We start from the raw sequence: 24,795 nt of genomic DNA, 5'->3' as shown, positions 1-24,795 counted from the left end.
CAAAGGTTTTACCACACAACTTTATTTTAAATAAAACTTAACACAGATGCAGGCTTTTGCAACCGGAGTGATGGACCAGACAAGCGATGCAATGGGGAGATGACGACGGCCAGGGCAGGCACTGCTGCCACTCACAGCCTGACCCGGGGAGGTCTCAGGGAGCGAGGGGACCCCCATGCCACAGAGGAAACCGGCTTCCACTCATGACCCCCTGTCCTGATGTGGGGGCCAGGATCCCCCCCTCACTGCCACCAGCAGGCAGGTGGACATGTCAGGGGTGTCTTTTCCATCGTGCCAGGAACCTGAAGCAACACCTCCCTCCTCCGAGCTCTGTCCTCCCTGCATCAGCCCCACCCCGTGCAGTGGTCCCAGGGGCACTGTCTCTGACCCCATCATCCCCAGGCTGGCAGAGCGCAGGCAGCACACGCTCCTCTCTGGGGAGAAAACACCCCGAGGACTCGCTCCTTCCTTCTGGCTTCACGCAGGGGGCAGGTGGGGACAACGGGGTGGCTGCAGCACCCGCACTGGAGGAGACAACGGAAATAAATATGGGGCAGGGGATAGCGAGGATCAGCCAGAGCCTGTCCCCACCTCAGCCCCCGGCGTAGGTACAGCCGTGCTCCGTGCTGGGTGGACATCTATTTATTATGGAGACAGTGGCTTCCCACCGGAGCTGCTGGATGCCAAGGTTGCGGACTCAGCTGCCGGAGACTGTGATGGTGGCATGTGACAGTGCAGGGCGAGGCGCACAGGCTCAGACCTCAAATGTCTATGGTGGGGGAACGGCGCGGGGCAGCGCAGGAGCGTGCCAGGTTTAGTACTCATCCTGCTCCTCTGGCTGCTGCTCCTCCAGCTCGTCATCCTCTGGCGGGGCAAAGCCCTCCTGGTGGGGCACAGGTGACCATAAGCATGGGGATAACTTTGGCAAAGCCCAACCCCCCCCCCCCCAGAACCCCAGAGAGTGAACAAGGGGAGAGGCTGAGATCACTACAAGGAAGGTGGTCTCATCCTGAGGAAGCCCAGGGGACAGGGTGAGGGGCTGGGGGTCCTGGCCCTCACCTCTGTGGCGTAGAGGACGCTGACGATGCCAGTGATGATGGGGCTGTTCTCGTTCTCATGCTCCTGGCAAATTAGCTCAATGTCCCGCAGTTTGCTGAAGTAGAAATCCCGCTCCTTCTCCAGCCCGTCCACTGTCAGCTTCAGGTCCATCAGCTGTGAGGAGGGAGAGAGATGGAATCTTCAGCACTGCTGACATGGGGGCTCAGCACCATTCCCTCTCTCCCACACTGGGATGCCCCCATGCACAGGCAGGAGTGCAGGCAGGGACCCTGCCTACCTGCTGGTTGAGCTCCAGTATCTGCGCGTCGGCTTCGCTGCCCCCATTGCGCGCTGCAGGGGAGTTTTTCCGGAGGATGTTGCTGGGAACGTTGCTGAGGCGGGCTGGGTTCGGGGAGTTCTTGGGACCGGTGGGAGAGGTCCTCTGGGGGACTTGACAGCACACAGGGACCAACAGGTTAGTGCCAGCCTGGGGGGGCTGCCAGTGGGGTGGCTGGGGGCCAGGAAGCAGCAGCAGGCAGCAAGAGCAGGCAGAGTGCTTGGGGCTGTGCTGCAACTCCAGGCTGTCCTGTGTTCAGCCTCCTCCCTGCCTCAGTTTCCCCTGGCAGATCTCACCCCATTGGAGTGCTTGTGGCTTGGCTGGGGTTTGCCATGGGATGGATGGGGGAGCCAACCCTTGAGATGCTCCTGTGGGGCTGGCACAGGAAGCCCATGGGACCCATGGTGCACAGTGGCACTTGGGCACCATAGCACAGGGAACATAAACCACCCCCAGGCCCATTATGAGTGGAAAGACGGAGCCAGTGGACCCCTGCCCAGGTCCCTCCATGGAGCACGCCATAGGGCATGCCATCCCCTCTGCCCCAGGTGTCCCTGCAGACCCGCTGCACCCTCCCCGGTCGCAGGCAGACAGGCAGCAGAGCAGGACGCAGGCAGGGGCTGGGGGGCACAGAGGGGGGGAACACTCAGCCGTGGCTGGAGCCACGTGAGGTGCAGGAGGCTGGGCGGGAGGGCAGGGGGCAGGGCTCGCCGGGGGGACCCAGACATTACCTGCAGTGCCAATGGGTTTCTTGGGTTTGTTGAAGATGTGATCACCTGGGTTTGGGGGGGGCGCGACGTCCTGGCCCTGCCGCGCCAGCAGCGGGTTGTACTCCTTCCCGTCATAGTTGGCGTCAAAGAACTTCTTAAACCACTGGATGAACTCGAAGTTGTCCTGGAACTTGCCCTTCACCAGCCTCTCCACAGCGATGATCTGGGGGGACAGACACAGAGGGGCTGGTGGGGCTGCCCTCCAGCACAGCCACCGTGGCCTCCCTCAGCCCCCAGGACCATACCTTGTCCACTCCCATCTTCTTGAAGGCGGCTTGCAGCACCTTGAAGTTGTGAATGTACTCGTGCTCCAGCTTGGCTTGGAACTTCACCTTCCGCAGGTGGACACAGCCGGGGAACAGCATGTCCATGAACTGGCAGTATGCAGCCCCTGTGCCGGGCCCATATCACGATGTCAGTGTGGGCTGGTGGCACCCCACCACCATTCACTCCAGGTCCATCCCCGTCCCCCCCCCCCTGCAGGACCCACACCCTACCTGAGCAGAGCTGCTCGATCTTGGTGTAGTTGAGCTGGAGGGAGTCGTTGACCCAGGCGAGCATGTCATGGCGGCTCAGGTTCTCACTGGTCACCGATGTGGAGTACACATTGACGGCCATGCCCCAGCTGCAGAGGGACAAGTGTCAGACCAGTGCCAGCACCCTGGTGCACCACCAGCCCAGCCTTCCTCCATGCTTGGATCCAGGGCACCCATCTCACCCAGGCTCCAGCACTGGTGGACAATGGGACCAGGCTGCCATGGTGCCACCCATGGGACCCCCCCACCCCTGCCTGCACCAGGGGAGCCGGATCACCCAGCAGCATGCACCATAGGACACAGATGTGGTACACGACATGACGGGCAAGGTGTTTCAGGGGGACGCAGGCACTGCTGTAGGCACTGCCCCGTGCTGGGGCACAGCTCTGTCCCTGTGCATGCCCATGGGGCTCTTGGGGGCTGGTGCTGGTTCATAAGCAGCTTAGACCCCCTCTGCCCCCCTCCAGCTCCTGGTGGCTGCCTAATCTGCTGGGGCTGGGATTGGGGTCCACCAGTGCTGGGCTTAGAGGAGCAACATCTGCTGGCAAACCTGCCCCCAGATGGCAGAGGGCTCTGCCCAGCCACCACGGGAGCACAGACCCCATGTCCACAGCCCCAGCACGGCAGAGTGCTGGGGAGCCATGCCTCAGAGCTGGGGTACACACACATGCCAAGACACCATCCTGCTGGTTCCTGCCAAATGCTTTAGTGTGGGGACTGTCCCCCCCACCCCACTGCCCCCTCCCCGAGGGTGGGGTCCCCACCGCTGCAGCCACTGCCCCTCCTCCCTGCCTCCCACCCCTCCCCCTCCCCGTGCAGCAGCAGCAGCGGCAGCAGCAGCAGCAGCAGCATTAATCCGCTTCCCCTTGCCCTGGCCAGGGGAGCTCAGGCCCAGATGCCAGATGGGGGCTCTGGAGGGGGAGCAAGCCCCCTTTCACCCCCTGGCCTACTCTCCTGCTCCCACAGCCTAGGGGATCATGTGGGGTCGGCAAGTGGGGGATCCCCTGATGCAGGACCCCTGTCCCCCAGCAGACAAGGGCAGTGGGTGCAGTAGTGGCGTGCCCGTGAGGTGCTGCCACCTCCTTGGGTGCCCATTGTGAAGGAGGGAAGGTTCCAGCGGCTGCAGCCCCCAAACTCGCAACCTCAGCACTGCCATGACTCAGCACCGGTGATGCTGGCCCTAGCACAGCCACACACTGTGGTCGATTGAACCATCACTGGCAGCTGAGCTGGCTCATCCCCCCACTGGGTCCAGGACAACCCAGCACCCCACATCCATCCTGCCCTCTGCAGGGCCCTGCCACCGGCATGCAGCCGGGCTGCCGGTATTTTTAGCCACAGGAGCAGCTGTAAATGAGGCCCCTGCAGTGGTCACTAGCTGCCAAACCCCCAGCATAGTGGGACGAGCACCGTCCCCCTCTCAGGCAGCCGGTGAAGACCAAAGCCACCCACCCAAACAGCCTCATGCCGCGGGGTGCGGGCAGGGGTCCCCTCCCTCTGGCAGCGCCGAGCTGAGTCATGCGCAGCGCGGAGCCAGAGCCACGCGCACTGCGGTGCGGCCGCCACGGCGCAGCCAGGAGAGCAGCGGCGTTTGCCACTGCTGGCGCAGGGAGGGGGTCGGCAGGTGGGGGGCTCCGTACGCACCCCGGGGAGGAGCCAGTGGCCGGATGACACCCCCACACCACCACCCTTTCCCGAAATAGCCGGGAGCAGCTGCCAGCGCCCTGTGCGCACAGCAGAGACAGAGCAGGGCTGATGCCGGAGCTGGCCACCACCATGAGCCACAGGGCCAGGTCTTGCCTGCTTGACCTGGGGGGATTCACAGTGCCCACACCCCACACGGCAGCCCGTTACACTCCTGCCTCCCCCAGCACTTGGCTGTGGGACATACAACATGGATGGGGCACATGTTGTGTGCTGTGGCCATGCCCCAGAGCACCCAGCCCCGGTGGGCAGCCTTGCTCCACGCCTGCCAGCTCCAGAAGAGCCCGGTTTGGGGACAGCATGGGGACACAGGGGTAGCTGGTGCACCTTGAGAAGCAGACCCTTGAGAAGCAGAGGGGATGCGGAAACACACTGGGGCTCACTGTGGCTCAGGCAAATAGCCCCAGCAGGAGCCATCCTGGCACAGGAAGCCACCACACTTGACAGCACCCCTCACCCAGCACCCACCACCTGTGCTGGGATGAGTTAACCCCTCAAACCAGCCCTCCAGCCTCATCAGAACCTTCCCAAGTGAGGGCTGAGCCCAGCACCTTCTTCATGACCTTGCCCCAGTACTGAACACAGGGGCTGAGGGGTTGTTCACCCCTCTCCCCCCAGCATTCCTACCACTCTTCCCATCACTGGCACCTCAGAGAACCCACAGATTTCCCTTTGCCACAACAAGCCAAGGCCCGTGCCGGCAGCCGCAGGGGTGGATTTCACAGCAGGATGAATCCAGGCATCACAGTGCCGGGTGCTCCCCGGCATGCCGCCACCAGCCGCACCCCGACTCCTGCACACGCCACCACATGTGCGAGCCCGGCAGGGAGAACTCTGATCCTGCTCTGGCACACAGCGCTGCCTGTCCATCCCCACGCAGCTGGCGTTGACGCTTTTTGAGGTGCGTGGAGCCGCCCAGCTCATTTCCACCCTCTGAAACGCCACATTGGCCTTCAAAGCCCTCCAACCGCAGTGCTGAGCACACCCGGGCATAATGACAGGGAAGCCAACACTTGCTCCAGCCCTGCGGCCAGGGCAGGAGCCAGCCCTGCTGCCCAGCCCTGACGCCAGGTGATGGACACACCTAAGGCAGGGAGCCTCCAGCCTGGCCGGTTTGCACCCTGTCTCCACTGCTACCATTTGGATAAACGAATAACTAAGATAAGAATGTAGACCCGATTCCTGCCAAGCTGTTGGGAGAGAAACTGTTCTGGCACCGGGTCACCAGGGAGCAGTGAGCGGCTAGTCTCACAGCACAGCTCCTGCTGCCTGCCCTTGATGCTGCTGTGAAGGCAGGTTGCGGGCAGCAGCGGTGCAGGGAGATGCGGGGTTCAGGTCGCCGTGCACAGCAGCCCCCCCCGCCCCATGCTGCCTGCAGCCACACTGACGGGGCCGGGGGGACGCTTACCGCTGCATTTTAATTGTCCGGCCGCAGAGCTCCTAATCAAGGCCCAATGGCGAACAAAACACTTGGGCGTGTGTTGCTGCCCCCGTCCTGCTGGTGCAGCCGGGGCGCGGAGAGGTCGTCCAGCCCAGCTCCTTGTGCCAACGCTGCCAGGGAGGCGGCGGCAGGCACCAGCGTCCCACGCCGCAGCCCTCGCCGGGCCGGGGGCTGGCGTGCTCTGGCCAAACAAAGCGGGAGGAGAATGAGGCCGGTGGCTGTGCCGGACACGTTTGGTGCTAGCACTGGCTGCCTGGGAGCCAGCCTGGCAGCAACCGCCGTACTGGGGCGAGCTGGGCTGCTGTGACTCGCAGCTTCTATTTTGGGAGCTGTCCCGGTGGCTCCTCAAGTGACAAATACGGGAGGGGGGTGGCAGACAACCCAGTGGAGGCTGTGTGCCATATGGAGCCGCTGAGGGGCTGCCCAGCTGATCCGGCAGCTGGCAGGCAGTGGGAAGGGTTCTGTGGGTGCTGACACGGGTGTCCATTTGCCCCGGCTCTCTGATCATGGCAGACATTCTCCCCCAGTGCCGCTTCCCCCTACCCCAACGAGAGCATCCCTGTGCCATGCTGGAGCCTGTGTGTGGCAGATGGGTTTGCCTGAGTGCAGGCAGTGTCCAGCTCCTTGTCAAGTCCATCCTCCAGTGCCTTTCCCAGTTCCCTAAGTCTACAGCAGCCTGTAGTGAGGGAAGGCAACTGCTCTCATGCTGGGAGGTCATGGCTCCCATCAGTGCTGCTCAGCACAGCCACGGTGCCCAGCTGAGGGGGACACGGTGGACACAGGCAAGGTGCCCTGGCCTCGCTGGTCCCCCCCTGCTCCTCTCTTGCTAACCTAAATAACTCAAAATAGCAGTGGCAGGAGCATGTGCAGAGCGCAGAGCTGCCAGCAGCGCCTCCCACCGCGCCTGCTCCCCCTTCGCCTGCGCCGGCATCCTTATCCTGCGCAGCATCCCTGAAATATTAATGCCGAGTGCCTCCTGATGGTTCAAACCAGGCGGGTTGTTGGAGCTGGTGCAGGGAGAGCCACTTGCCAGCACCCCACAATGGGGCAGGGGACACCCGTGCCAGCAGTCCTATGCCGTGGCAGCCCCTGGAGATGCCCCACGTGCCCCAGATGCACTGGCATGCCATGGGTGTGCTGTCCCCCACCACGTCCCCACACCTGGGTGATGGTGGGGACATGCCACAGTGGCATGCAATGCCCCAGCCCAGTGACAGTCACAGTGGGGTGTCTCGGGGTGGCACTGGGGAGTTGGGATTGTGCCTCTGCACCATGGCTTCAGGGACCTGCTCTTCCCTGTATGGCATGAAGCTCATTGGCAAGAAACAGCACAGGGAGCACCGGGAAGGGCATCATCACCCCACTCAACACGTGCCAGAGAAGGCACCATTTGAAGCTTGCGATGCTGTCCTGCCGCCAAAGGCTCTGAGGCTACAGCCACCATGCCAAGGCCACCACCACTGTGCTGCCATAAGAACAAGGGACAAGAGCGCATCACGCTTTGGCAGGTCACCGTGACAGCCACCCATCAGCCCGTACCACTCTGGCCGAGACAGTCCTGCACCGGCTCTGCCTGCTCATCTGGTACCGGCAATGGCACCTGCTGCCCATGGCACCGGGCAGGCAGCACCGGCCCTGCCTGACCAGGCAAAACCCTGTAACGGGGGCACCGCGGGACCCGGGGCTCTCCCAGGTGATGCCCGGTAACGGGGGGTGGCGCCCGCGCCGGGACTACAGCTCCCGGCGTGCCATACCATACCGTACCGTGCCGTGCCGTGCCGTGCCGTACCGTACCGGGGCCACGGCCCTGCGGCCGCCGCTGAGTCAGGCCGGACCCCGCCGCCACCAGCACGGCGGACCCCGGGCCGCGGCCTCGCATCTCCAGCCCCGGCCCCATTCGCTCTATCCCCGGCTACCCCCACCCCGTTCAAGGCCGCTCCATCCCCGGGGGCACCGGACGGACACCCCCTCCCTACCGCTCCATCGCACAGCGCCCCCTGGGGGCGAGCGGCGACGGCCTCCTCACTGCCGGGACGCCAGGAATCCCCTGAGACCTGCTGGAATCTCCAGTAGCACCCCCGGAGCCGGGACCCCACCCGGACCCCACCGCACACTCCCGGTGTCCCTCCTTGCCTACTCTGGGGCCTCCTGGAGCCCCACAGTCTTCTGGGACATTTGCCCCCCGTGTAGCTTGGGGACCCCCAGAGCTCCCCAAAGCTCCCCCCAGACTCCAGGCATCCCCCCAGACACCCAGCGCCGGCTGCAACCCATCCCCACCTCACTGACGTCCAAACCCTCCCCTGCACCCCATCCCTACCCTCAGCCCCCCTGCACCTTTCTGTGCACTTGTGCAAGCATGCAGCATGTGTACATATATGTGCGTGGATGTGCATGTGTGTGCATGTGTGTGTCCTCACCCTCCTGATGTGGAGGTGCGTGACTAACATGGCTGCCCACAGCGATGTTGATATTGTTGGCTGAATGGCCATGTCTGCCTGTCCGTGTCCCTGTGTCACTCACACCCCCCTGTGTCCCACATCCCAGGGATGCTCTCAGCACTCTCCTGGGCACCACTTGCTGCAGTGGTGGGTACCAGGTCTGGTGGCCACGTGTTGGACCCAGTGCTGCCATGTGGCCCAGCCCGGGGCCTCTTCCCCAGTGGTGGGGTCTGATGGGTGGGCATCCAGGGAGAACATGGAGATGGTCCTGGACCCCAGCGATGTCAAAGTGCAGGCGCACTGGGAAGCAGGGAGATAGGGGTTCATCACGTGCCATATCCCCACCAGGACCCCCCAGGCAGGCACGGAGGCCAGGTGCTGTGAACGGTCTTTAATGAGCAAACAGAGACGTACCGCGGGTTCCTAAAACGGCCAATATTGACTACCTAGGGGGGAACAGGACCCCCACACTGCCTGTGCCTGCCCGCCCCCCCCCGACAGGGACCCACCGAGGAGGGGAACAGGACATGGGGAATATTTCACATCCCACATGGCTCCCAGCACGGAGGGATGTGTGTGCATGTGGACACCTGCCAAGGAGATCACATGTGTGTGCAATGAACAGGGCACTGAGAACACGCACAGAGCTATGTGTATGTCTGAGACCGTGCATAGCATGACACACGTGTGCACACACACAGGTGGTGAGGAGCCTGCTGGTGCTTCACATGGAGGAATGCACACACATGTGCATGTGTGCTGTGAGCATCTCAGTCCGTACACGGGTGACACACGTGTACACACACACACACATGGCTGTGAGGAGTGTGCTAACACCTCTGCATGGAGGGATGCACAGGTGTGCACATTTGTGTGCCCATGGGCTGCAGTATCACACTTGTGCAGGCTCACGCGTGGGGCTGGAAGGGGTGTGGGGATGGAGGGGGTCAGCCCAGGGGTTGGAGGGGGGGTGGGGGTGTCCCTGCTTCTCCCCTAATGCTAGTGACACAAACCACTTCAGAGTATTTCCACGTGATGCACAAACAAGTCAAAAATTCACTGATCCAAACCCAACGTGCAAACAGAAAAGGGCCGGGGGGGCTCACTCGCTGCCCCCGTCCCCTCCCGCTGGCCGGGCTGCAGCCTCCCGGCCTCCAGCCCACCGCACACGGCTGCCGGCACAGCCCGGCCCTGCGGGCAGGACGGGGGCCAGGCACGGCCCCCCGGGGCGAGGGGAGCCCCGCCGGAGCCGGGGGGTCTGTGGCCGGCACCTGGTCCTCAGTTGGGGGACAGGTCCTCGGCTCTACCAAATGCCGCTCGACCGGCCTCCGGGGGGAGCGAGAATCCGGGCCGAAGCTCGCTTTGGAACGTGGTCATCGATCTGAGAACCTGCCAGACAGATGCACGAACAGGCGTCAGGGATGCCAGCACCACGGGACTAAGGGTGCTCTGCATCCCCCGGCTCCCCTGCAGCCCTGCTCCTGCCTAGGCTGTGCCACGTGCTGCAGCACCAGTGCCTCGTGCAGCACCAGGACCAATGCTGACAACCCACAAGGCCCTGACATCCTGCCCTGTGCCAAGAGCACTGAGTGGGATGCTGGCAGGAAGCATGGTCAGAGGCTGCCAGCCCCAGCACAGCCACCACAGGAGCCAAGCACTGCAGTTCAGGGTGCAGCCCGCCCTGCTCCTGCCCTCACACGCCATGAGGCTTGGTCCAGCCTGGCACATAGCATGGGATACCCGCCATGTGTGTTTGGACAGCACCTCAACCCTGCTGCCTGGCACCCCGTGCCCAGCTGGAGCCCCACTGGTGCAGCCACGAGATGGACGGTGCATGGAGGAACGGGTCCAGGGATGGGGTCAGCTCCCTACTCTGCCATGGGAGCGTGGGCATGGCATGGCTCCTGGCCCAGGAAAGGGGAAGGACACCCTGGGGGCAGGCCCTGGGTCAGGGCTGGACATGGAGCCGGGGCTGCCCGGACCCTCTTACCGGAGAGGCTGAAGCTGGACTCGTGGAGGTCCCTCATACCCCCGTGTCGTGTGGCGGGCCTTGTGGGGGTATCGGCCAGGGGCGTCCCCGTCTCTTTTTTCCCAGCATGCACAACCACGGCCACGTCCCCCAGGTACGGGGTGCGATCCACACCCCGCAGCTTTAAACTCTGCCAGAAGGGAAAGAAAGAGCAGAGAGAGAGGGTCAGCCTGGTGGGCACCACACTGTGCTGGGTGAGGGGCTGTGGCTAGGGTGCGGGGAGAGCATGGTGTGCCCTATGGCATGAGCAGGGTTAGGAGTGCCCGTGCCTTATGGCGGGGTGCGGATCAGCCGGGTGTGGGGAGGAGAAAGGGGTCCAGGGCATGCTACGGTGTGGGGAGAGGGCTGTGGTGTGGGGAGGCACTGAACGGGGTGTGACCAGGCTGCGGGGCTCCCGGTGCAGAAGGTGCCAGGGCAGCAGCTGGGGGAGGCAGGTGACCCCGGTGGCACAGCCCCTCACCCCCATCCCCATGGTGATGCCTAAGCCAACCCCTCCCGCAGCAAGGTGCTGGTGTCCCCCAGTGCTGTCCCTGGCCAGACATGGCTCCAGCCAGGCACCCCAGGGATGGGGTCTGAGGACACGTCCCCCCAGTGCTGGCCATTGTCTCCCCATGACAGTTCTGGCACACCCCAGTTGTCCCCTTCTGTCACAGCACTGGCACCACATCAAGCACCCAGTGCATTCCCTGCAGCTGGGTGCAGAGGGGGGCACAGAGGGGTCCCTAACACCAAGGTCTGCTGGAGGTCCTGGGTGTCACCCCTGGGCAGCCCTGGGACCAATGAGGCAGATGGGGATGGCAGCAGTAGCCAAGCCCCCCATGTGATGGAGAGGAAGAGTGCAACCTCTGCAGTCTCCGAGTGTGGCCAAGACCTGCCCTGCAGCCCAGAGGGTGCATGTCCTGGAGGCCCTCCCGTCCCAGCCGTGTATGTCCCTGCCGCGCGGCATGTGGGGCCACCGTGAGGCTGCAGAGGGGTGACCCAGCTAATGGAAGAGAGCCTGGCACAAGAGCATTGCAGAGGGCCCCGATGCCTAGCACATGTGTTGGTATGACCACTGGTCACCATAGCACGCAGGCTGAACATCCCCAAACCCTCTATGCAGCCAGCACACAGGCAAGGACCCAGGGAAGTGCAGGAGCTGGTGGGGTCCTCCATTGCACACCACCCTCAGGACCCACCGCTGCTGCTGCCCTCTCCCATCCCCTGCATGAGGCATGCTGCAGGTTGGTACCAACCACAGCACAGTGTGGCACCGCGGTGGTGCAGCAGAGACCCATCCTCCCAGCACCAGCAGCCCTGCCCCATGCCCCGGCACAGCCCCGCACGGCCCTCACCGTGCCCCCCATACCTTCTCCCGCTGCACCAGCTTCTTGTAGACAGAGTCCGGGAAGGAGCGGAGCGGGCAGAACTTGCCAGTACCCTCGGCGCACATGAAGACGCCGTTCTCGTAAACCACGCGCCCACGGCTGATGGTGACCAGGGGCACCCCATGGCAGCGCATATTCTCGTACAGGTTGATGTCCCCCCCCTGCACCTGGGTGCTGGCCGAGATGGTTCTGGGTGGGGGGACAGGTTGGTGAGGGGGTGCTTGGTGGCAAAGGACCACTTCCCAGCCCCCCTGCTGGCTGCACCTACTTAGTGGCCTCAGGGTCCCAGACGACGACATCGGCGTCAGCCCCAGGGATGATCCGGCCTTTGCGGGGGTACAGGTTGTGGATCTTGGCAGCGTTGGAGCTGGTCACGGCCACGAAGCGGTTCTCATCCATCTTGCCCCCAACCTGGTGCCAGAGTAGGGTGAGGATGTGCAGGGCTGCATGCTGCCCCCAGCCCTGCACCACTGCCCACCCCAAACACCTCATAGGTGCTGCTGGGGCCATGCCCCTTGCAGGGACATATGGAATTGCACTGGGGAGCACCTTGCTGGCCCCATGCCGGAAGTCACACACCCCATGGGTCATCTTGGGGATCCAGGAAAAGGACCTTCCATCCCAAAGCAGGGGCCAGCTCAGCCCAAGTTGGCCCCAAACTGAGCCCCCCAAGAGCCAGGGAGCAGCCCCATCTCAGGGGGGCCTGTGGGCACAGAGGGGAGTGGGACCCTCGTACCACGCCTCGCTCCCAGATGATGTTCATGCGGTCCTGCACGCCGCTGACGCCGTGGGGGATCTTGGTGAAGTCCTCTTTGCCCATGGCTTTCTGCTTGGTGCTGAAGGGCCGGTGGTCAGAGGCCACGATGTTCAGAGTGTCACTGCAGGAGGACAGGGCAGTGCTGCTGATGGCCTGACCGGGGTGGCTCGGCCATAGTCAGCTGGTGGTGGAGTGCCCAGGGAGCTCAGCACCCAGGGAATGGAGCACCCACATAGTGGGATGCCTGAGGAGCTCAATGCACAGGGAGTGGGGCACCAACATCAGGGGGTGTTCAGGAATCTCATTGCCTGGGGAGCCAGATGCCTAAGTAGGGGGGCACCCATGCTATGGGGTGCCAATGGAGCTCAGCACCCATGTAATGGGGTGCCTGGGGAGTGGGGCACCCATACAGTGGGGTGCCTGGGGAGCTCAGCACGCAGGGAGTGGTGCACCCAGAGAGTGGCGTGCCCAGGGATTGTGGCACCCATGCACTGGGGTGCCTGGAAACCTTAGCATCTACTCCCTGGGTGCCAAACTCAGCACCCAGGGAGCAGGGTGCCCAGGAATTGGGGTGCCCATGCAATGGGACATCCAACATCCCAGGTGCTCAGGGCATGTCTGGGAAGTGAGGCACCCAGAGAGCCGGGTGCCCAAGAAGTGAGGTGCTGGACATGTGGAGTGCCTGAGGGTTAGCCCAAGGAGAGGAGTGGCTGAAGCATCTGGAGAGTGCAGCACCAGGAGAGCAGGGTGCCAGAATACGTGGTGCTGGGGTGACGGGGCAGATGGGTGGCACAGCACCTGGGAGCAGACATCAGGGATGCCTGGAGAGCACCAGCAAGCACAGCAACAGCTGCCCTGGAGCACAGCCTGTGGGGAGGGTGTACCCAGGGTGCCTCACTTGGCGAGCAGGCTCATGAGGTAGGCTGAGGTGTTGGTGTCCAAGCGCAGCGGCGGCACGGTGACGTAGGCAGCAGCATGGAACCAGTCCTGGTGGTAGTAGTGCAGCCCAGTGAGCGTGGCGTGTGCTGTGGTCGTCTCCGCGTACACCACCTTCCCTGTGGGGGCAGAGGATAATGTGTGGGGCACAGGCATGTACATACACGTGTGTGTGTGTACACGTGTGCTCATGTCTGTGTCCCATGTCTGCAAGCTGAGCTCCTGTGGGCCCACACGTGCACACGTGTCAAAGGGCACGTCCCCACATGCACCCACGGGCTCCTGTGTCCCTGTCTGTGTAAGTGCCCATGCGTGTTCACAGACCCATACGTGCCATGCTTATCCATGCCTTTGCATGTTACGTGTGCCCACATCCACATCCCTTCGTGCCTGTGACCTTCCTGGTGCCCACATTCACCTCATGTGTATCCCATGTCTGTGGGCATGTCTGTGTCCGTGCATGTGCTCCTTGCCCATGTGTCCTTGTTGCTGTATGCCCACATCCCTACGTGTGCTCCATGTCTGTGACACCACAAGTGCTCACACTTGCATGTACACACTACCTGTATGCCCACATCCCACCCCACTGCCAGCCTGGGGGAGGGTCATATCTCACCCTGGGCGTGCCCATCTACCTTGCATCTTGGCAGCAGCAATGACATCCCCTGCGGACATACTGGAGACGTTCACAAGGTAAACAGGGCAGTGGGTCTGCAGAGAGGGTGTCAGCGTCACTGTCCCTGTGGTGCCCCAGTTCCATGGGAGCTCCCCATGCACACAGTGAGGTCTCCCGATGGAACCAGGGCATCCACCGCCAGCTGCAGCAAAGGGGGATGCTCCAACCGCACAAGGAGGTGGGATACCCATTGCAGTCCAGCACTGCTGTGCGCCACGCACCCAGCATGCTCATAGAGGGGACCTCAGTGCAACCTCCAGCATGGGACTACTCACCCTGTTGGCAATGGTGATGACACGGTGCGTGGCCTCGGCTTCCAGCTACGGAGAGAGCAGGCAGTGAGACACATGGCACGGCAAAATGCCCTGGCTGGGGCATGGTGCAGCGTCAGGCTTGGTGACACTGATGGGTGGTGAAAGGATTGGTGTGCATAGGGGTGCAGGATGGCACAGACAGGCACATGGTGGCCATGAAGGTGGCTCAGAACACCCCAACCACATGTGTGCGGTGACTCGGGGACACCAGCAATCACCTACCTCTTCGGGCCGGCTGATCTCAATGCCCTCTGGCCCCGTGATGCCCAGGTCCAATGCCTCCTTTGCTCCCTGGGGAACAGAGGGGATTGTCAGGATGGAGGTAACACTGGGGGCTCTGCCTGCCCCAAGCACATGGCTGGTGCCCATCATTGCTGGGCACCCCTCGTCCCCACTGCTCACCTCAGCCACCAGCTCGCCATTCTCAGCATGGACGCGGGCGATGGCGCCGAAATCGCGGCAGGCCCGGAAGACCTGGTAGAGCTCGCTGTCCCGCAGCATGTACAGGTCCTTGTAGGTCATGAACATCTGGAAGGAGTTCACCCCCTTCTCCCGCACCAGTGTCTCCATCTCTGCCTTCACCTGCACCGGGACGGGAGAGGCAGCACAGCAGGGGGAGACATGGCAGATCTGGGCTCAGCCCCATGGGGACCTCCTGCCCCAGTGAGCCTGGATCAAGGCAGCTCAAAAGGCAGCCTGGGGGCTCAGACCACCCCACCGAGCCGCTAATGGGATCAGTGGGGCTGGAATTAGCCCTGGACACAGCAGCTGCTCCCGGGGGCTGAAGCCACGTTCTGCTGGTGTAAATGGACTCACCTTGGGTGACCACCAAGTGATGCCCATGTGCAGGGCGTAGTCGCAGCAGACCTTGGGGTCGGCCAGGCTGCGGCACTTCTCATAGGCGTCCAGCAGTGAGGTCTCCTTGTCAGGCAGGACATGGCCAATGATCATCGTTGTACCTCCTACCAGGGCTGCCTGCAGGTTACAGCAGCGCTGAAGGGGCAGGATTTAGCCCCTGCTGCCCACACCACCAGGCAGTGCTAATCTTGCCTGGCTAGGAGCAGGGTAATCCCCTGGGCCAGGCTCTGTTGCCGGAGGGATCCCCCTGCACCACGCTGGCGTGCAACACCCCCACTGCAGCACCTTGACCGTGCCTGTGGCTGCCCAGTTGCACCAGAACATCTTGAGTGCATGGCACATCTGGAGACCCAAAATCCTACCACCCACCATGGCACCGACTGCCTCCTACAGCACCAGTTACTGGATTTGGGCTGCAGGGAGAGCCCCTCGGCATGGCAGACATGGGTGGCAGGAGAGGCATGGTCGCACCCGCTGGTGTCCTCAGCTCACCCAGCCTGGCTAATCCCCAAAGCTCCTTTACCAATTGCCCTCACAGGCTGGGGCAGCCAGTGGTGGTGGTGTGGTGCTGTAAGGCATCATCCTGGGATGGAGATGGGAAGCAGCATAGCACTGGGTGTCTGTGATCACTGCACCAGACCCTGCCCTCCCTCTGACACATTTCCATGCTCCTCACTGTGCTGCAGCATGTGACTGACCCCCCAGCCCCTCTGCTGCAGGGCCAAGCACAGCCAGCGCTGGCCCAGCACAACGGCTGCTCTGTGTGGGGTGCTGGAGACAGCTGGCTCTGGCACTGCTCAGGCCCCCTGACACCCCCTGGCAGTGGCACCCAGAGCATGGCACCACAGGGTCCCAGGCTGGGCTGGCACTGCAGAGCAGCCCCATGGCAGCCTTGCTGCTATCAGTGCATCTTCCACTCTGTCCTGTGACAGCAGCATCGGCTCAGGGGTACACAGCTGGTGGTGTGCAGAGAGCAGAAGGGCTCCATCTGGGGACCAGATGCCCCAGCAAAGGAGGAGGATGCTCACAGCAAGGGGACCTGATGGATGGGGAAGTGGGGACACTGTGCCAGGCTGCCAGGGAGCCGATGCTGCCCACAGTGCCAGGGCAGAGCCTGCTCAAACCATGCAGCTCCCACTGGTGGGGCCTGGCTGCCAAACGCTCTTGCCTGCCCAGCATCCCCCTTGGACATGGACAGAATCATAGAATCATAGAATAGTTTGGGTTGGAAAGGACCTTCAAAGGTCATCTAGTCCAACCCCCTTGCAATGATTAGAGACATCTTCAACTAGATCAGGTTGCTCAAAGACTCATCCAGCCTGGCCTTGAATGTCTCCAGGGATGGCGCATCCACTGCCTCTCTGGGCAACCTGGGTGCTACACACCACCACCCTGCGGCACCCCAGGAGCCATGGGGCCCTCCGTGAGCATGGAATTAGGGTGAGGCAGCACATACACGGAGGTTGCAGGGGAGGCTGCAGCCAGGTAGTACCTTGGTGCCATGGTAGAAGTCATCCACACAGGTGGCATTCATGAAGGTCTGGTGGAAGTGGGTGCTGGTGTCAATGCCACCAGGGATAACAAGCTTGCCGGTGGCATCAATGACCTTGGCCCCGCCAGGGATCATAAGCTCGCGGCCCACTTGCTGAATGATGCCGTTCTCGATGTAGACATCTGCCTCCAGCGTGCAGTCGTCGTTCACCACCTTCCCTCCCTTGATGAGGATCCGCATGGTGGCTGCGTTGGCAAGCATGGTGCTGTGAAGACAGACATCAGCCTTGGGGTGGCTGCTGGATGCTCCTGTCCCGTGCAGCCCCCTGGGGCCAGGGCGAGGGGGGGTCTCATCCCCACTGCCCACCCCTCCCTGGACATCCCAGGCTAGTGTGGAGGAACTCAAGTCGTGCTTCTCAGCACAGAGACCTGGTGCAGACAGGCAGGGTTCCAGGCAGCCCCGCCGCTGTGTGTCTGCCATGCCCATCCCCACCCCGGGCTGTGTCAACACTGGATTATCCCAGGAAATCCGTGGAGAGGAGGGGCGCTGGGTGCTCTGAGTCCCCCTGCTCTGGCTACGTGAACCTGCACCTGGCCAGCACTGCCCAGCCCATGGTCCCAGCGCCCGCATCCAGGCTGCTGGACCCACACCCCAGCGGAGGGTGCAAGAGGGGGCCACATCCTGCTGTGGGTGCCACACGTGCAGAGGAGACACTGCTGGGGCTTCTTCCAGGGGTACAATGCATGCTTGGGGCAGGCTGCCTGCCTTGTCCTGGTGGCACTGTAGGGTGGCCAGTGCTGGCATGGAGGGTGCCAGTGCCTCTGTGCCACAGCCCTGCACACTGCCAGCTTTGCTGGAGCCCCCCTGGCAGAGAGGGACAACCCCAGATACAATCTATAATTCATGTGGTAGATGAAGGTCAAACACAATCGACCCGTCTGAGCAGGGACAGTATGTGTTGGCTGCATGGGCACCCCAGGAGCACCTCCCACTGCGAGGTAGGCTGGGACCCCTAGACCCCTATGCAGGGATCCCTGGGACACCCCAGTGCTGCCTGCAGGGCTGTGCCCATGGGGGCCAGGCAGTGCAGCTCTCTCCTCCTCCAGATGAAGGCCAGGACTGCATGCAGGCACCATGGCACTGCCCAGCCAGCCACAGCCCTGGTGTGAGTGGTCCCCAGGTCCCCACGCAGGCATGGCACACGCTGTCCTTGCTGCAATGCTGGGGCCAGTGCTGAGCCATGGGGCACGGTCCCTTGTGGTGAGGGGCTGGCCACGCAGTTGCTGTGGCCAGGGAACTGCTCTGACTGTCCTGAGTTCATGCCAGGGATTCCCAGCCACCAGCAGAACATCAGCTGGGCAGCAAACAGCTTCCCCAGAGCTGTCTGGGAGCCACGGTGGCCATCAAGGCTGAGCGGGGCTTTGCTTGGCAGCTGAGCATTCCCAGCACCATGGGTAGGAGCAGCTGCCCAGGGAAGCCAAGCGGCTGTGCCCACCACAGGGATGCAGCCACACTGGGGCTGTGTACTGGGAGCCCTTCCTGGGATGGCTCCTGCCCTGGGGCTGCATGCAGCAGTGCCAGCCTTGCTATGGGCAAGCCTGGTACCAGCCTGTGCCTTGTCTTGCTGCTCTGACTCTGGCACAGGGTCCTGCAGGCAGCCCCGTTGTCACAGGGAATGCTCCTGGGAAAGGCGGCCCCCACCCCATGAGGAATGCTGCTGCCTGCACAGCTGTGCTGGCTGACAAGGGTGAGCAGAGGAAAACGGGTCCCATAGGGATGGAGATGGGATGGCAACAACTTTATGCACAGCACACTGGGCACTGGCACCCCTCCCTGTATCTGTCCCCCAGCTCTGCCTAGGACCTGGGAAAGCTGCTGACACTCACACCAACGGCTGCACTGCCAGGGATGGGGGGACAAGGAGGCAGCCCCACCTGGAGACCTGTGAGACTGCATCAGCAGCCCGGATCATTGAATCGTAGGATGTGGCAAGATGTCACTGACCTTGGTGTTGTGAGGGACCACGGGAGACATGGTGGTGTCCACTGCCCCCATGAGCCTCCATGGGACCTCAGGGCACGGGTGGGCCAGGCAGGACAGTGTTGATACAGCACAGGAATGAGGGTGCAGGAGGGAGGTGGTGCATCGTACCCCAAGATGAAAGCGGGTTGCTGTGACAGACGGATCTGGAGCACGGCAGGGTGTGGGGAGGCAGCCTGCTCTGGATCCTGGTGCTGTAGCATTTCTCACTTTGAGGCATGGGCAAGGCCCCCTGACACGGGTGGGATGGAGGGACAGGGCACCCACTGTGCCTGGTGCTGCATGGACCAGGGTGGGACCTGACCCATGCTGGGGCCCTGCACTGCCTGGCCTGTCTCATGGCCTCACACTGCCAGACACATCCCCCCTGCCAGCCAGATCTGTGATGGGGTGAGGCACTGGCTGTGGGTACACAGGCAAGGGTGAGCCTGGCGTGGGCTGGACATGATGCACAGATGAGGGATGGCAGCTCAACATGCTGCCTGTGGCTTTGGCTGCCATGAGCTGCCCACACCATTGCCACCACTGCTGTGATCCCCCCACCATGCTGCACAGGCTCCTTTCCTGACCCCTCCTCAGGGACACAGCCAGATACCCCTGTGCCTCCCACCTCTAGCACTTCCAGCAACTGCCCCAGTCGGCACACTGGTCCTATACCCTGGTCCCCAAGATGCCTACTATGGCCAGTCTGGCACAGGTACCCCGAGCTCACTCTGAGCATCCTCAGGGGTTCTGTCCCTCAGCCCTGCTGCTGTGCCAGAGCAGCACAGCCTGCCCTGGTAACACCGGGGCTCCCGCCCATGCCCTGGTGAGCTGCTGTTGTGCGGTGGCACAGCCAGAACCAGGCTGCTGGCTGGTGTGGCAAGCAGGAGGTTTCAGCGAGACAACAGGTTCCCCAGGCAGGGCAGAAATACGGCAGCAGCACTGGGGTGGTGCAGCATCCTCTGGGACCCCCAGCCAACCCCACCACTGCAGCAGCCCCCGGCTCAGCAGTCCTTGGGTGAGCACCAGGAGGCGGCGGGCCACGGTGGCTCTTCCCAGCACACAAAGCAGCACGGCCATCTCGTGGGGCTTGCAGTCCCCCCAGCGCCTGCTGGCTGCTGGCCAGGGACAGCTGTGACCCCGGCAGGACAAAGAGACCCCCGCCCTGACGGGGGCTGCCAAGGGGCACCTGTTGGGCCTGGGCGGCTGCTGGGCTTGGCCTTTGTGCCGGGATGGTGGGGCTGTGGTGCGGCTGCATACAGAGAGCTGCATTGTGCGGCGAGGCTGGGGGCTGCTCCTGCACCCGCCACGGACACGGCCCCTCTACTACCATCCCCCGCTTTTGTCTGTGCCGGTGACAACAACAACCCCCCCCCCCGCACCCTCCTTTGTCAGGGCTGGGCACGGTGACTGTCCCTCCCAGGCAGCATCAGCACCACCGATGACACCAAACCACGACCACCCTTGTCTGCCCTTGGTGGGTGGGTTGGCATCCCCACCCACCCGGGAGATGCCTCTTGAGGGGGTCACTGCCACCAGGACCCTCCTAGCCCAGCCCTGACTCCGTTTTGGCCACGGCCAGGCTGGGTGCCCGCTGGAGCACTGCACATGGGATCCCTGCCCTGCTGCTGAGGTCTCACCGACCACCCCGTGGTCGGGACAAGCTCCGGTGTGGGGTGAGCGAGCCACCACCCCGGGAAGCATGTGGGGAGTCGCGTGTCCATAACCAACGGGTGGGGGCCAGGGATGCTCCACCAGCACCGGCTGCCCAGGATGCTGGGCCTGTGAGCAGCCGGACCCGGTCCCCGCGGGCACCTTGGCACTGCACATGGCACGGCCACACCCGGTGGCTGCCACGGCAGAGGGGTGCCGGTGGCCGGCGGGATCCCCCGGCCCCGTTGCGGGGTCCCCGTCGCAGCCCAGGGCGTGCCGGGTGGGTGCGTCGCAGCCGTCAATGCGGCAGGCCGGCGGCGCGGCGGGCACCGAGCCCTTGGGGGCTGCCAGCCGGGGGCGGGGGGTCCGGCCCAGGACCGTATGGGGGGGTCCCCGGGTACAGACTGAGGATGGTGGGGGGTCCCCGGTGCGGGGTGCTGGGGACCGAAAGGCACGGGGCGCCGGGGTGAGGGGCGGCCCCGGGGATGCGGCGGTGGGGCCCGCTACCCGGTTACCGGGGAAGGGGGGGCTGAGTCCGGCCGCCTCCCCGGAGCGGCCCAGCAGACAAAGCCCGGTGCCGCCCAGCACAAAGGATGCTCCGGGCGGGGCGGGGCTGGGTCGCCCGGGAGCCCCCGCGGAACAATGGCCCGGGCCCGGCGAGATCCCCGCCCGCGCCACGGCTCCCCGGGTCCGGCTCCTCCGCCCCCCATGCACCTGCTGCTCCGCACCCGGTCGCGACACGAGGCCGACCGAGAAGCCGGGCCCCCTCGGGCGGGGCGGCCCTATCGCCACACCCCGCCGAGGAGAACCCTTTGCGTTGTCGCGACACCATCGTCTTGTCGTGACAGGTGACCAGCTATGCACGGGTGGGAGCCACAAGCAGCCTTTCTGCCCCTCAGTCCTCCGCGAGGCGCCACATGGGCACTCTCCCCCCTCTCCTGTCGCGACACCACGGGCCTGTCGCGATACATGCACCTGTCGCGATCGCCCCACCCGTCGCGATACGGCAGCAACAAGACGGGACCCGCCAGTGCGGGAACCGCCCGACCCCGCCCGGCGCCCCCGGTACCTCCCGCTCCCGCCGCTCTCCCGCTCCGGCTGCACCCGCCGCGCCGCCGCTCCGCGATCGCCTCTCAGCCAAACCTGCGCGGCGGGGGCGGGGCCTGCCCGCCGCCTCCACCAATCGCCGCAGGGCTTCGCGATGGGGGCGGGGCTTATGCCCCCAGCAGGTTGAGCTGCGCGAGGCCTGACTGACAGGGGGACGGGGCGGGGCCGGCGCCCAGGACCCCGCCACCTGCCCGCGCGGTTGCCGTGGCGACGGGAGCCCGCACATCGGCGGGGGGGAACGGCCCCGAGTAACCCCGTGACCCCCGTGACCCCCCAAGATCCCCCGGCCACCCCGTGACCCCTGGGACCCTCGGGATCCCCAAACCCCCCCCTGCACCTCCCAACAACCCATTTCCCCCCATGACACCCCCGTGGTACCTACCATCCCTCTCATGTCACCCCCTGACACCCCACAGTATCCCACCGCTCCCCCATGGCCGTCTCTGACAGTCCCATGAGCTTCTCAAAGTACAAACCCGTAACACCTACTACACCTCAGCAGCGCCCAGGAACACGCAGTACGGACCAGTAACACCTAGTGCAGACAAGTAACACCCGGTAACACCCAGTAAAGACCGGTAATGCCCAGTAGTGCCCTGTACCACCTGGCAGACCCATCAGCACCCAGCACAGCCTTGTCACACCCAGTAATACCCAGCAATGGCCAGTGACAGCCAGTAATGTCTCGTACAGCCCAGCAGTGCCCAGCAGCACCCAGCACAGCCAAGTATCTCCCAGTCCATCCCAGCAGCTCTCAGCACAGCCTGCTGTGGTGGCCACAGGCTGCTGGCATATGGATATGGGATGCAGGAGGATCCAGTTTGGTGTCCCTGACCCAGCCCTTGCATACAGCTATGGGATCTGTGGCATTGAGCTGTACTGCGTACTTCTGGGTGTTACTGGGTGGGAACTAGGGGCTCAAGTTCAGCTTGTGTCTGCCAGGAACTCCCAGTCCCTCCCAGTGGAGCTGCTTCCAGCTGGTATTGCTGCCAGGGCTGGACTTGGCATTTCATTGACTCACAGAATGGTTTGGGGTGGAAGGGACCTTAAAGCTCATCCAGTTCCAACCTCCTGCCACAGGCAGGGACACCTTCCACTAGACCAGGTTGCTCCAAGCCCCGTCCAGCCTGGCCTTGAACACTGCCAGGGATGGGGCAGCCACAGCTTCTCTGGGCAGCCTGTGCCAGGGCCTCAGCACCCTCACAGGGAAGAACTTCCTAAAATCTCATCTCAGACTCTTCTCAGTTTAAATCCATTCCCCCTTGTCCTGTCCCTACAGGCCCTTGTCAAAAGCCCCTCTCCAGCTTTCTTGTCGGCCCCTTTAGGCACTGGAAGCTGCTCTGAGGTCTCCCTGGAGCCTTCTCTCCAGGCTGAAGAAGCCCAGCTCTCCCAGCCCTTCTCCACAGCAGAGGTGCTCCAGCCCTCAGATCATCTCTACGGCCTGGACATGCTCCAACAGCTTCACATCCTTCTTATGGGGGGGCCTCAGACCTGGATGCAGGACTGCTGTGGGGGGTCTCACCAGAGCAGAGCAGAGGGGCAGAATCCCCTCCCTTGACCTGCTGATCACGCTGCTGGTGATGCAGTCCAGGACACGGTTGGTTTCTGGGCTGCAAGCACACACTGTGGGGTCATGTTGAGCTTCTCACTGACCAGCATCCCCAGGTTTTTCTCCTCAGGGCTGCTCTCAATTCCAGCCTATATTTGTGCTTGGAATTGCGCTGACCCAGTTGCAAGACCTTGCCCTTGGCCTTGTTGAATGAACTCCATGAGGTTTACATGGGCAGCTGACTTGACTTGACCACAAAGGCAATGAAGCTGTGTTTACGGTTGGGGACTTCCCCAGTCACCCCTTGTCCAACTTGCACCCGCTGTTGTGGAACTCAGGAATCTGCCCCCCACCTTCCAGACAAGACTGGGACGGGCTCACAAAGACCTCAGCAACCCCTGGGCACCATTGGGTGCAGCCCCTGGGCAGTCAGGGTGTCTCAGGAGAGCCCCAGCCTGGTTGTTCCCCATTCCAGGCAGTTTTCCTCCTCCAGCCCTCTCCCAAGTCATATTTCACCCATCTCTGACCTGCCCAGCTCCAGCCTGGTGCCTGGCAGCCCTCAGCTGCAGGGGTGTGGGTGCTCTCCCCAGTTCCAGCATCCCTCCCTCCCTTCTTGGGCTCTATCTCTGGGCCATGCACAGGCCCCACCACCTTGGGATCCAGCACAGGCACTATGGTGTCCCCAGGAGTCTTCCCACCCACCTGGTGCTGCTCAGCTGGAGGAGAAATTGAGACAGGAGCAGCATGGGGCAGTGTCCTCATGGGCCAGAGACATGGTGTCCCATCTTACATTGGGCTCTGCACCTCCACAGCCCAGTTCTGCATGAGCAAAGCCCCCAGTGTCCTCCCCAGTGACCTCACTGTGCACCAGGACCCTTCCACCCACTGGGATCTACTACCTGCACTGGGACCCTGCTGCCTGCAAGGTCCCCACCATCACCAGGATCCCACCACTTGCCAGGACCCCAGTGTCCACCAGGACCCTACCACCCATCAGGACCCCACCACCCATCAGGACCCCATTGTCCACCATGACCCCAGTTCCCACTGGGGTTGCCTGAGTCCCACCGCCAACTGGGACTCCACCACCTGCAGTAGTACCCCACTGCCAACCAAAATCCCACTGTCCATTGGGACCCCACTATTCTTGCGACCTCACCAATGGCTGGAACCCCACTGGGACTCCATCATCCACTGGCACCCCAACACACATTGGGACCCCACCAATCACTGAGACCCCATTGTCTGCTGGGACCCCACAGTCCACCAGGACCTCAGTTCCCAGTGGGACCCCACTGTTGCTTTGATTCCACCACCCACTTGGACCCCCACCATCAGCACTAGGAACAACCTGCTCACTGAGACCCCACCATCCCTTGGATCCCACTACACACTGGGACCCCACTGCATGCTGGGACCTTGCCATCACCAGGATCCCACTGCCTGGCATGGTCCCACCACTTGCTAGCACCGCACTGCACCAGGACCCCACCATCTGCTGGGACCCCAACATCTGCCAGGACTCCACTGTCTATCATGATCCCAGTTCCCACTGGGAACCCTACTGTTTGCCTGGATCCCACACCCATTGGAACCCTACCATCCACCACGACACCAGTATCATCTGGACCCCACCATATGTGCTGGGATGTCACTACTCACTGGGACCCCATCATCCACTGGGACCCAACTGCCCACTCCCACTGTCGACTGAATCCCACCACCCATTAGGACCCCACCAACTGCCGGAACCTCACTGGAAGCCCATTGG

At 63.2% G+C, this 24,795-nt stretch overlaps 2 protein-coding genes across 5 annotated transcripts; both read right to left on the bottom strand.

Moving 5' to 3' along the window:
• Nucleotides 1-2: 2 nt before the first annotated feature.
• On the bottom strand, nucleotides 3-6,128 carry MAPRE3 (microtubule associated protein RP/EB family member 3). 2 transcript variants are annotated; one of them, XM_057396823.1, is made up of 7 exons: nucleotides 5,794-6,128; nucleotides 2,643-2,770; nucleotides 2,391-2,536; nucleotides 2,152-2,308; nucleotides 1,337-1,488; nucleotides 1,060-1,212; nucleotides 3-883 (listed from the first exon to the last, which is right to left on the bottom strand). In XM_057396823.1, exons 1-7 carry the CDS (start codon nucleotides 5,799-5,801, stop codon nucleotides 815-817), a joined length of 813 nt encoding a protein of 270 aa, XP_057252806.1. In that variant the 5' UTR covers nucleotides 5,802-6,128; the 3' UTR covers nucleotides 3-814. The 2 variants fall into 2 exon arrangements, with proteins under 2 accessions (XP_057252806.1, XP_057252805.1); XM_057396822.1 differs by having other exon boundaries at nucleotides 2,107-2,308; nucleotides 5,794-6,122.
• A 2,745-nt stretch (nucleotides 6,129-8,873) lies between these two features.
• DPYSL5 (dihydropyrimidinase like 5) lies at nucleotides 8,874-21,513 on the bottom strand. 3 transcript variants are annotated; one of them, XM_057396817.1, is made up of 13 exons: nucleotides 21,438-21,512; nucleotides 16,694-16,958; nucleotides 15,160-15,318; nucleotides 14,746-14,925; nucleotides 14,566-14,634; nucleotides 14,305-14,349; nucleotides 13,989-14,064; nucleotides 13,316-13,472; nucleotides 12,397-12,538; nucleotides 11,933-12,071; nucleotides 11,642-11,853; nucleotides 10,255-10,423; nucleotides 8,874-9,653 (listed from the first exon to the last, which is right to left on the bottom strand). In XM_057396817.1, exons 2-13 carry the CDS (start codon nucleotides 16,952-16,954, stop codon nucleotides 9,568-9,570), a joined length of 1,695 nt encoding a protein of 564 aa, XP_057252800.1. In that variant the 5' UTR covers nucleotides 16,955-16,958; nucleotides 21,438-21,512; the 3' UTR covers nucleotides 8,874-9,567. The 3 variants fall into 3 exon arrangements, with proteins under 3 accessions (XP_057252800.1, XP_057252799.1, XP_057252801.1); XM_057396816.1 differs by having other exon boundaries at nucleotides 11,642-11,849; nucleotides 11,929-12,071; nucleotides 21,438-21,511; XM_057396818.1 differs by lacking the exon at nucleotides 10,255-10,423 and having other exon boundaries at nucleotides 21,438-21,513.
• Nucleotides 21,514-24,795: the final 3,282 nt, after the last annotated feature.

Source organism: Pezoporus wallicus, unplaced genomic scaffold (assembly GCF_028554395.1).
Source record: "Pezoporus wallicus isolate ANWC-B61680 ecotype Strahan unplaced genomic scaffold, APGP_CSIRO_Pwel_v1 contig_7265, whole genome shotgun sequence".
Classification (NCBI taxonomy): domain Eukaryota; kingdom Metazoa; phylum Chordata; class Aves; order Psittaciformes; family Psittacidae; genus Pezoporus; species Pezoporus wallicus.
The sequence above is the reverse complement of the archived record's forward strand: the minus strand, read 5'-3'. Positions and strand labels throughout refer to the sequence as shown.

Coding starts and splice junctions, on each gene's coding strand:
- DPYSL5 (XM_057396817.1), bottom strand. CDS start 16,954: ATGCTTGCCAACGCAGCCACCATGCGGATCCTCATCAAGGGAGGGAAG. Junction 14,926..15,159: donor TCACTTGGTGGTCACCCAAG/GTGAGTCCATTT, acceptor GTCCCGGTGCAG/GTGAAGGCAGAGATGGAGAC. Junction 12,072..12,396: donor TCATCTGGGAGCGAGGCGTG/GTACGAGGGTCC, acceptor CTCTGGCACCAG/GTTGGGGGCAAGATGGATGA.
- MAPRE3 (XM_057396822.1), bottom strand. Junction 2,537..2,642: donor GATCGAGCAGCTCTGCTCAG/GTAGGGTGTGGG, acceptor GGCCCGGCACAG/GGGCTGCATACTGCCAGTTC. Junction 1,213..1,336: donor TACTGGAGCTCAACCAGCAG/GTAGGCAGGGTC, acceptor CCCTCCTCACAG/CTGATGGACCTGAAGCTGAC.